Raw genomic sequence first — 11,587 nt, 5'->3', positions numbered from 1 at the left:
AACCAATCAGATTTCGAGATTTCTCTGAGGCGTTTCCCCACTCCGGTTTTTGTCTATCACGTGATAATCCGGGGTATGTTCAAAATTGCTTCCTACTCCCTACATAGTGTGCTTTGTAGGTGAAGAAATAAGGTTTATTTCCCAAACACAGCATTATATCCCTAGGTTTATATTATTTTGTATTCAGTAATAGGATTTTAATCTCTACTTTCAACTATGGGCGAATTGTTCGGTTATAAAATTCATTCCCGATCTTTGTAGCTAGAATACTATAAGGACGTGTCTGAGGAGCAGCCTTTCACAGACGGAGAGCCGTTAGAGGCTCAATAAACCTGTTTAACCACCAGATGGAAGCAGATATAGCTGTATATAAAGCCTCCCTCCACTGAAAAACAAGTTTTTATATGTTTGGTAGATCCTTGTGGTGTTGTTTACATGTTATATATGGATATGTTGTATTTGTTATCATGTACGATATAAGAAGTCAATGACTTGGCTGAGCATTTCTGCTTTGAAAGTGCAGTCTTCCATGAATTAAAAAAAGAACACACACACACACACACACACACACAGACTGACAGCCAGGGAACCAGTCCTTAAGATAAAGCTTGGGACTTCCAAGCTGCTGTTTAGGGGAAAAGCGGAACATGGAGACAGAACGCGAGACTAATTACATATTCACAGATCTGAAAACTGAATGGAGGTCAGGGTTTAGACTTTAAAGTTGGAGTTGGTGATTTTGTAGAAACCAGTAAGTGTAAACTCCAACTGAAAAAGTCCCACCACCTTGTTTCACTCCTCCTTCAAAGCAAAGCACTACTCTTCTCAGGGGGTGTGTTCACAGCCACTTGTTCAATGTGTGTGTGTGTTTACTGCGACAGATGGGTTACATGCATAAGACACATTTCATTAACTCAGCAGTGTTCGTGGCTGGATTAGTCACACAGAGAGAGAGCAGGAGTTGCATATGTGGGCAGGGTGATGTAGGAATTTAGACACACAGGTAAACCATCCTGTCGTTTCATTTGGTCTGAGGGAAATGACTAAAAGGGGCCTATAGTAAAGGACACTTTTCCTTTACATCGTCAGACCATTTGGCGTCAACTCTTATTGTTATTGGGATGAAGAATATTTAAAAAAATAATAATAAATAACAAAATATTTTGAGACAAATCACCTACTCTGCATTTAAGGCGTTCGTTTTTATTCTTGGAACTAATTTTAACATCTTTGTTAAGATCAGAGATTGGTTTTAGGGAGTTTCAATCATCAACATCAAAGTTTTCAATCATTCCAAAAGAGTGTTAAAGGGCGAATCCATTAACGTATTCTGGGTATGATGCACAACACACAAAAGTAATGCAACTAAATATATGGTGTGTGTGTGTGTGTGTGTGTGTGTTTAGGTGGGGGCATCCCTGAGTGCCACCTCAGTGTTTGGATCTAGTGAATACGTAGTTTCCATGGAAACAGGATCCACTTTAGGAGGAGCCAGTAAAAGAGAGAGAGAGAGAGAGAGAGAGAGAGAGAGAGAGAGAGAGAGAGAGAGAGAGAGAGAGAGACCACGATCACTCACCTCCTGCTGAGAGCAGAGAGCCACACCAGACCCTACAGAAGGAGACATTGACTGGAAGAAAGTTTATTAAACTCCTCTGGGAGCTTTTATTTAGTTAGCTGTAGTTAGAGCATGTTGTGAAAAGATGTCGGAGAGCTGTGGTGCAAACCCTGGGACCCCGCGCCTGCTGACGCTCTGTGTGAGAGGAGAATGGATTGCACTTGAACAAACCATCAAATCCCTGGACAAGGGAGATCCAGAACTCTTCCAGGTGGATGAGGTGGGTTTGTCGACCTGTGTGTTTCTGGAATTCACTTTCACATGGTTTTGGCTGCGTTACTCTTCACTACCTCTTCACTGTAGAGTAGCTTGGTGTGTGTGGTGTAGTCTATGATTTTCAAACTGGAATTTAAACCAGTCTCATCTTGAATAAGTCCAGGCTAGTGTCCGAAACTGGGCTCTCTCTAACATTAACCGTGTTGTTATATGAATTCTCTCTCTCTTTACCACTCTAAAGGAGTCTGGTTTGAGCCTCATGATGCTCGCCGTGAGAGACAACCGTCTTGCTGTAGTGGAGAAGCTCCTGGAGCTCGGGGTCAGTCCTGGAGAGAAAGCTAAGGTAAGAGCTCAGTGGCTGTGTCCAGAATTCAGCCAGGTGAACGTTAGTGAAGTCAGGTGCTGATGTTGGATGATTACGTTTTGTGGTGCAGCTCATCCCAAAGTTACTGGATACAGCTCCATTACTCCAGAGAACATAGCTCCACTGGCGCAGCTTCATAACCCCATTTACCAGGGTTTGGCATTGGGAACGGTGACCTTAAGCTTTGTGCAGCTGCTACAGAGCGTCCTGTTCCATTTCCTTCTTTACTGCTGAGATTATACAAGCTGCTAATTTGCAACAGAATGGGGGCAGAATTAAATTAATTTAGACGTTATTAGGGGCCTCGTGCTTTTTTTGTGTAAAGTTGCTGAGAATTGGTGTCGTTTTATACATTTTTGTGCCACCAATGCTTCTTTTTTATTAATTAAAACTATTGATGTTATACTTTTGAGCAGTAGTTTTCACCAATCAGCCAAAACATTAAAAATACATCTTTGCTTCTACAACCACGGTCTATTTTTATAAGCTCCACTGATCATCCAGGTGCACTTTGTAGACACTGGCATCCTGGTGGTGTGTTAATGTGTGTTGAGCTGGTATGAGAGGTTCCACCAACCCAAAATGTCCAGCCAACAGTGTCCTGTGGGCAGCGTCCTGTGTCACTGATTAAGGACTAGAGGACAACTAACACAAACTGAGCTACTGTCTCTGACTTTACAGCTACAAGGTGGAACAAAAGTTGGACAGTGAGTGGGCACAGTAGCACTCCAGCAGCGCTGCTGTGTCTGATCCACTCGCACCAGCACAAGAGACTCTAACACACCACCAGCTCCATGTCAGTGTCACTGCAGCGCTGAGAATGATCCACCACCCACATCATACCCAGAGACAAGGTTGTTTTAATGTTATGGCTGATTGGATTTGTCCTCAGGCGTTTCTTAAACACTGAAGCATGGCCCTGAACATTAGAGGGGATATGCTTTGGAACCAAAAGATATTTTTTAAAGTCGCTGAAGTCCCTATAAATGCCATACTACTGAATGTAGAGTACTACTTTGATATTTTAGTTGGTGCAGTATGCGGCTGGGACACGGCCAGTTTATAAATACAGGTGTACAAATGTGTTAAAGTGCCTTTGTGTGATGTATAACTGTAATTAAACATTCATACATTCTCATGCTTTTTTTCCGTTTTCTAATAAATGTTTCATAGTTTTAAAAATTATAATATTCATTTTATAAACAAAATAAAATGCATCTAAAATGTAAGCAGTAATATGCTATCACCAGATGAACATTTGTAAATCGTCTAAACCAAAACTCACATGTAATTTTGGATACAGTATTATCCCCAAGAACAGAACAAATCAATAACTTTGCAGCAATTGAAAAAGCTGATGGAACTGATAAGGAATATTTGGATTTTAAGTTACAATTATGTTACAGAATAAATGCTTTAAATCCTGCCACACTCTGTTCAGATTTTTGAATTCCACTGAACACACTGGCAGTTCATTAGCGGGTCGTCAGGTGATTTAATGGAAGGGAATCACCTGCTTGAAAGGGCAGCTTGTGGAGGGAAACTGAAGTCAGGGGAGCTTTGTGAATGCCCAGTTTTCATCCACTGCACCTGCAAATACACCACTGTTTCCCGTGTACACTGAGTTATTATTATCCTGCAGTGGGTGTGTGTTTCTTTTGTTTTTTTGTTTTTTTTTTGCACAGTACAGAAGTAAAAAAGTGAAAAAAATGTGCTGTTTTCTACAACAGTAAAATAAGGATAAAATAATGTGCAGGGAAAACAAAGAAAGAAGAAAACAAATTTAAAAAAAGACAGATAAGAGAATCAAAGAGAAAAATGACTGAATCACAAAATACTTGTAAGGGACAGCCTCTGCTGTGGTCCTCCCACCACCGGGGGCGATCATGCCTTAGGCCACGTGATAACAGCTGGAGCTTATCCTTTGTTAAGTCTTCAGTCCCTCCTGATTTGTTTCCTTTGTTCCCTTTGTCTCTTTTGTTTACTTTGTCCTTTATTTCCTTTTTTTTATGTTTTCCAATGTTCTCTGATATTTCCCCATTATTTTTTGTTTCTTCCTCACTGTATATATGAGCACCTCTGGGACTGTGATAATTTCTGTGGCTCTTAGTTGTCAGTTCCCTCTCACAGGGGTCACTCCTCTTATATTTATCTGTTATTTTCCGCATTTGGTTTCCTTTGTTTATGTTTTCCACCATTTTTGTTTATGTTTGTTTATGTTTTCTGTGACTCTTAGTTGTCAGTTCCCTCTCGCAGGGGTCAGTCCTCTCATAACTTATGTTATCTTCCCCTTTTGGTTTCCTTTGTTTATGTTTTCCACCGTTCTCTGAAATTTCCCTGTTATTTTTTGTTCCTTCCTTGCTGTGTACATGAGCTCCTCTGGGACTGTGGTAATTTCTGTGACTCTTAGAATTCATTTCTTCTCGCGGGGGTTTGAACCCTGCACTGCTTTCGTATTTTTCCCTTTTTTGGTCTCATCATTAATAGTGTTTATATACATAAAATAGTTTCTTTTATGTCCTATTTGTTTTGAGGAATTTGCTTCCAATCTCATGGTCTAATTCCCTTGTAGTCACAAGCATTTTCACTTACTGGTTGCTCCTTGAGATAAGCTATCACCTCTCACCACATCAGTTCTGTTCAAGCCCCACTATATCTATTTTTTTCTAGTTAATTCTATTTGAGTTGGTATGTTCTCCCTGTTTCTGCATGGGTTTCCTCCTGGTGACTGTCTGTGAGGAGTGTGGTGTGTTCTCCCTGTGTCTGTGTGGGTTTCCTCCTGGTGACTGTCTGTGAGGAGTGTGGTGTGTTCTCCCTGTGTCTGTGTGGGTTTCCTCCTGGTGACTGTCTGTGAGGAATGTGGTGTGTTCTCCCTGTGTCTGTGTGGGTTTCTTCTGGGTGCTCTGGTTTCCTCCCACGGTCCAAAAACACACGATGGTAGGTGGACTGGCGACTCAAAAGTGTCCGTAGGTGTGAATGTGTGAGTGTGTGTGTTGCCCTGTGAAGGACTGGTGCCCCCTTCAGGGTGTATTCCCGCCTTGCGCCCAATGATTCCAGGTAGGCTCTGGACCCACCGTGACCCTGAACTGGAGAAGCACTTACAGATAATGAATGAACGAATTAAATTGTTTGTTTAACAAAATAAGAAGTTTGCTGTTCAGAATAATTACAACATCTGATAATAAAAGAGGAGGACTGAAAGTCTCTAGGAAAAAACTTCTGTTCTGCAACAGATGCTCAGAGACCCTGCATTCATTAAAGCTATATACTGTGAATACCCATAAGAAAATGTAAGACATTATTTTAATTAATTAATTACCTCACTTACTGGTCTATACAGCTGACTTCCTAACAGCTGATACCATTCTTATTTTCCCACAACCACATATCAACATTATTCAAAATTAATCATGAGAAAATACATTTTTCATCTCACGTATTCAGATCTTTGGTCTAACTCTCACTTTAAGTGGGTGACATGTGGGGAACATTTTACACTAGATGTTGAAACATTGCTGTGAGGATCTGCATGGCTTTCACCAACACAAACATCAGAGAAGTCAGCTACTGATGGTGGATGATACTTTCTGGATCACAAACACCACTCCAACTCATTCCCGAGGTATTGGAATAGAGCTTAGTGATCTTAGGCTCGCTGGGCTTAGGGTACAGGGAGGTGTCAGTATGTTTGGGCCTGCAGTTCAGCATAAAGCACATGATCCATTACTTTCAGGTGCCTCTACTACATCCACTTGTTGTCACAGTGTCCAAAGTAAAAGCTTTTTCATCTTTAGAGCAGGAGCCAGTGGGCATGGGGTTAATGGGTGGATAAGTAGACAGGGGAGGCTCACTGGATTCTGGGGAAAGGTCATTTGTTTGGACGAGCGGTGAGTTTTAATGGTGATCTTTACAGGGGGAGCTCACAGGGACGTCGGCTCTTCTTTTGTGTTGAACACCAACAGCTCTGACCCAGACTTAAAGCCTGTGAGCCACTGCTAAACTCTAAAACCAGACAACAAGAGCAGGGCATGCACTTAACAGGTTTTTAATGACTGAAAAGGTAGATCATTTGCCAAAATATTGTCATAGCTGTACTTCCTGTGTAGTTATTTAAAACTACATGGTCATTGTTTGGTTGTGAATTATGTGTTTACAGGATGTTAGCTTGAGTGTGTGAGTGAATGTGTGTCTGTGTTGCCCTGTGAAGGACTGGCGCCCCCTCCAGGGTGTATTCCCCGCCTTGCGCCCAATGATTCCAGGTAGGCTCTGGACCCACCGTGACCCTGAACTGGAGAAGCACTTACAGATAATGAATGAATGAATAAAGGATATTATCTTAAATCATTCTCTGGATTCTTCACTGTGTTGCTGATAGTAACCAAACGTCCGTCTCTAAAATCGAAATGGTTCCAGATGCACCGCCTTGTACCTGAGACATTGATTTGCAGTAGTTTGGTGGTACAATTTCTGTCTTCAATTTCAATGATGGGTATAAAGAGTTGTTAAGCGAAATAGTCCCCAAAGAAACCTTATTGTTTTACTTTTACTTATTGACATAGAATATCAGGAGACACATGTACACAGCAAATTCACCAGTGTTAAACTAACCCTGTATGAATTTGCTGTATAGGTTCCCTGGTAGTCGTGAATAATATAGTAGTGTGGGTCGATACACGTCTCAACAATTAACCATGACACAATTAACCACTCCAATTGGCTAGATTTTCATCTGTGTTTATGTACTTTTTTAAAATATTTAAAATTAATTCACTCACTCATTTAGGAACTGCTTCACAAGGGGGTGCTATTCAGTGCTTTGTATCATAGACACTACATGCCCACTATATTTCTTTATTTCTCTCCTTTTTGTGTCTCAAATAATAAACTCTTACACTTGGCTGTTGATGAAGAGCTGTATAAGGACCGTTCGACAATAAAATTAGTTTCACAAACTCATGTCTCTTTATTTGAGAAAATAAAATTCCTACAAGAATTCCTTGTGATTAGGAAAGTGCTGGTGTTATGAAATCTCCGGGATATCTCTGAAAGTTTTCAAAATGGAACAGTTTTTCTAGATGGATGACGGCTGTTCTGAATTGTGGGATCCATCCAGAGGGTGGTGTAACAGCGTGGTTTAGAACAGACACATTCACAAATGCTTCAGAACTGTTTGATTCATTTCATTGGCTTGAAGCTGAAGCATGATTTTGAACATGTGAATGTGAGCGCTTTTTAGAAATGTACTCCAACACTTTATCAGAAGGTTTTAGTTGAGAGATACAGAGGTAACGTTAAGACCATGCACCCCAGCCATGAACAGCATGTGGCACAGCTCCGTCCAGTTTTACTGGCTGCTACTTCTTGGTAAAAACTGGAAGCTGGTGTATTCAACACTGGCAGGCAACTTTAAAGTAAATCACTGTAATAACTTAAATACGTTTTTATGGAAACATAGGTTTCATCCAGTTCAGTTTGGCTCACATCAGAGCACATCCAAAAGTATTCAGCAGCTTCAAGTGCATGAATTCAGCTGCTTAGATGGTAAAACATGTGGCTGAGTTTGGACACACAGCTTGTTTAATCTTGGTATGTGAGCATCGCCAATAAAACGGGACCCTGGAGCAAACTTACATGAGCCTAGGGTAACCATGCCCAATTCTAGATGTCAGCCTGAGGGATACAGGGTTCTGCAGCAGTAGAACTGTGCTCTCTGGAGGACTGGATCTCCATCCAACACATCTGGGATGAGTTGGAGAGGTGTTTGTGGTGTTGGTGATTCAGAAGCAGCTGGTATACTGTACACATTTGAGAGAAAGTGAGAGAGATTTTTCCTATCGATTTCAAAACATTTCAATTGAATATAATCAGTCATTGTAATTAGCCAGATGCCACGTGTAGATCTTAGACTCTGATATAGAGGTTTATTGCCTACAGCCCAGGCTGTGTAATCTTGTTAGACAGTTTAAAGTGATGGGGTCTAAGCTGTATTTTTTACTGGGACTGTCCAGAGCTTGAGGACAGATGAGGGGAAACTCCCAGAGCTCAGTAAAGGTACTTTCTGCAGCATGTGATGGTTTAGGTGGACTGTGGTTGGCATTCACGTCTACTCTCCTGCCCAAAACCGCATTCACCATCACTGACGTTGGCATGGTAACCCTATTGGAATGCCCTCATGGAGAGTCTCAGACTGCACTTACTCCTCGTGAGTGACTCCAGTTGCATTTCGGCCCAGCAGTTAATCCATAGCTCCTATTTATCTCACTCTACTGGACGGTTTTTGACAGGAATTTAGCGAGCTCATTTTACCACGACCTTTCTGGTGTTTTCTTTGTGGTCTACCTCAGTGTGAGGTTATATAAGTGAGTGAATATACATTTTATATAAAAAAACAATGAGGAATGAAGGTCTGTTAAGGAAATCACAGAGCCTTAGATAGTCAGACAAGCCTCAGGATCGGTAAAGGTGTAATGACTGTGTATTTGTGACTGTGGTGTAGCTTTTGATTGAGTGCAGAGCTTTTGAATAAGGTTCTTAAAGGGAAATTACACCTCCAGACCAGAGTCTTCAGGGGACGGGGACAGGGACAGGGGGTGGGAACAAAGGCTCACTGATTTCCATACTGTGATGTGTCATTGTATTTTGGTACTGAGAGAAAATATCTTTCTCAGGGAGACACCAATCGTCAATTTGGAGGTGATCCTGAAAGAGAACTGACCACAAGACTGTTGTATTTTATTAATCATGAACATAGCTGAGCTATTATTGAAAAAGTAGTCTAAGGGTGGTGTAGTATCTGCTTAAAAGCTTAAAGCCCTTTTTTTAAATAGAAGGAATTAATGTAGTGTGTAAATTTTGACTTCAATTGTATGCATCAGTTTAGTGATTTTCCGAATTGAAGCAACACATACCACATAAATATCAGAAGTTAACATCTGGTTGAAAAAGGCCATGCTCTGTGACTGGACTCATGCATCTGAGAGTCAATACAACATGTCTATACATGCCTGTAGACCCCAAAGTCTGTAAACTAGAGGTATACCATTCGTTGCATGTTAGTCACTGTTGGAATATTGGTCCACATACTGTCTGACATCGTATTTAATAAAGATACACTACAAATAGGAGCTGACTCAACTGTAGTCACAGAGACAGAAAGGGATTGAACATAATTAGTCAGTTGCACATGAGTCTATGGTCACAGTACGGAATTCTGAGGGTGTTTTCACACCTGTATTTCATTTGCTCTGGTCCGAATCAGTTAAAGAGCTTATAAACTTGGAAGTTTTCTCTTCAATTTCTTTGCTTTCACTCAGGGAACAATCCAAGCGCATCAAAATGTATCACAGCAAACCATGTGAACACATTCTTCATAGTTGAGTCAGATCGAGGTCAGATCATAGTCTCACCACAAACAGACCAGCTCCAGAGTTCATTTGAGACCAGACTGAGACCACCTCCTCTCAAGGGTCTCCGTATGGTTGTTTTGGTCCGCATCCGAGTGCCAACGAGAGTGAAAATTAACCAAAGTCTGATGTTGGCTAGAAGAAGGGTTGAAAAAGTGATGGCCAGAGGATTGTGGTGTTGGAAAACATCATGTAAGTCAAGTTTACAGCATGAAATTCTAATCAGCAGTTTGAACATGCACACACCATGACTCCTCTATCAGCTGATTGAACCCAGGGCAAAAAAAGTGCCAGTGGATTCCAGTCTGACGGAGGTAAATAAAGCAGAAAGAGGCTGCTGTTTTGTTAAGATCAATTTTTCTTTTGTTAAAAAGGTATTTCTGTTGGACACCTGGACATCTGTCCTTCTCTGGGTGGTCATGGTGACCTTAGGCTCATGTGCCGCAGGTCCAGAGGGTAAATTTATAAATTATATTATTGGCAAAATTAGCTTTTTTAATATTAACAACCCCCAGTGTCAGTTTGCAGGATTGTATCCAACTCTGATCAGTTCAACACCGTTTTTTTTCTCGATTGTCGTGTGTGTGGCTGTGAAGGATAATAGTTGGGTTGAGATTTGCTTTCCCTGGCTGTTGTTAATCAGTACCATTTCTAACTGTCTGCGAGGCTTCACTGGTACGCTGAGGTTCATGGGATGAGAAAAGCAGAAAAGATTATTTTACTATTAAAGCACGAGCAGCCGCCCTGCTCCCAGACTGAACCCATACATCTGAGAATCAATATCCTCTGTCTGTCCACGCCTGCAAACACCATAGTCTGTACACTACGTCTGGATGAGTAGGTGTCCGCAATCTTCCCTCTTCCAGACAAAGAGGAAGCACTTTGTACCTCTACAGCAGAAGGAAAACCCAGGGTCAGTGTAAACTTTAAGCCCCCGATAGGGATGTAGCTAGCAAACCGTACAAGAATTAACTTATTTCATGGATCTTACCTTTTAATTACATTTTATTTATTTATTTTATTTAATTTTTTACTGTTGTTTTATTTCCTGAATTTGAATGTGTGTCTGTGGTAAAGCACTTTGGTCAGATTTGGTTTTTGAAGGTGCTTTATAAATAAATTGATTTAAAATTGAGTAACCAACACGGTCTGGATTTGGATGAATCTTGAATTACTGCAGAGATGTTGACAGCAGGGTCAATGTGATACTGATAATCTTTCCAGCAAAGAGCAATAAGCTCATCCTCTGCAGACACAGAATGACCATAACTGGACTACAGAGGAGCTTAGATGGGGTTTAACATGTCCACTCTTTACTTCACATTCCTTCAGACCGATAGTGTTGAGTTGTTCTTCTCACAGTGGAAGGATGGACACCAGGGACCCTTCTAACCGTGTCAAAGGGACTGTTCCAGTGTGACACAGCAGGGCATTGTGCGGTTGTTAGAGGTCATTCAGTCTGTTTAGAAGAGGTTTATAAAGTTCTTAATGAAAACCTCTCTCTCTGGAAGAGCTGTATTTAAGGTGGATGTAAAGTCTCTCTTTCTCTGTGTGTTGTACAGGACGGGAGGACTGCTCTACACATCGCTGCTGCACACGCCAAAGACGACCTTGTGAAACTCCTTGCAAGAAAAGTGGACCCCAACAGTTCTGGAGGGGTGAGACCCCCTGAAACACTTCTCATTTTTATTAGTTTACACACACACACACACACACACACACACACACAAACACACACAAACACTGTTGCTCATTTCTCTTGGTCTGTTTATTCCAACATCCCTAAAATATACATTATATCAAAAGAGTTTTAGATTCATGCTTTGTAATAGCTTTGTTGATGTAACAGACATTCAGTGACGAAACGTTTGTGGACACTAACTCATATCTCTTCTGTAATTAAGGGTTTATATAGGTATTAAACATAGCTCCATCACTCCACAGATCCACTGCTTCACAGCCCAATACTGTGGTTTTATACCCCTCTAA

At 41.1% G+C, this 11,587-nt stretch overlaps 1 protein-coding gene across 1 annotated transcript in view; it reads left to right on the top strand.

Annotated features, from left to right (window-relative positions):
- The first annotated feature begins 1,595 nt into the window (after window positions 1-1,595).
- trpn1 (transient receptor potential cation channel, subfamily N, member 1) overlaps window positions 1,596-11,587 on the top strand; it is a 33,886-nt gene continuing 23,894 nt past the window's right edge. Inside the window, exons 1-3 of the mRNA XM_066675928.1 lie at window positions 1,596-1,835; window positions 2,073-2,174; window positions 11,161-11,256. Coding sequence (XP_066532025.1) covers window positions 1,701-1,835; window positions 2,073-2,174; window positions 11,161-11,256 — 333 coding nt within the window. The 5' untranslated portion in view covers window positions 1,596-1,700. The remainder of the gene's footprint in view (window positions 1,836-2,072; window positions 2,175-11,160; window positions 11,257-11,587) is intronic.

This window comes from Hoplias malabaricus, chromosome 6 (genome assembly GCF_029633855.1).
Source record: "Hoplias malabaricus isolate fHopMal1 chromosome 6, fHopMal1.hap1, whole genome shotgun sequence".
In the NCBI taxonomy this organism is placed as follows: Eukaryota; Metazoa; Chordata; class Actinopteri; order Characiformes; family Erythrinidae; genus Hoplias; species Hoplias malabaricus.
This window is presented reverse-complemented; position numbering and strand designations above follow the sequence as displayed.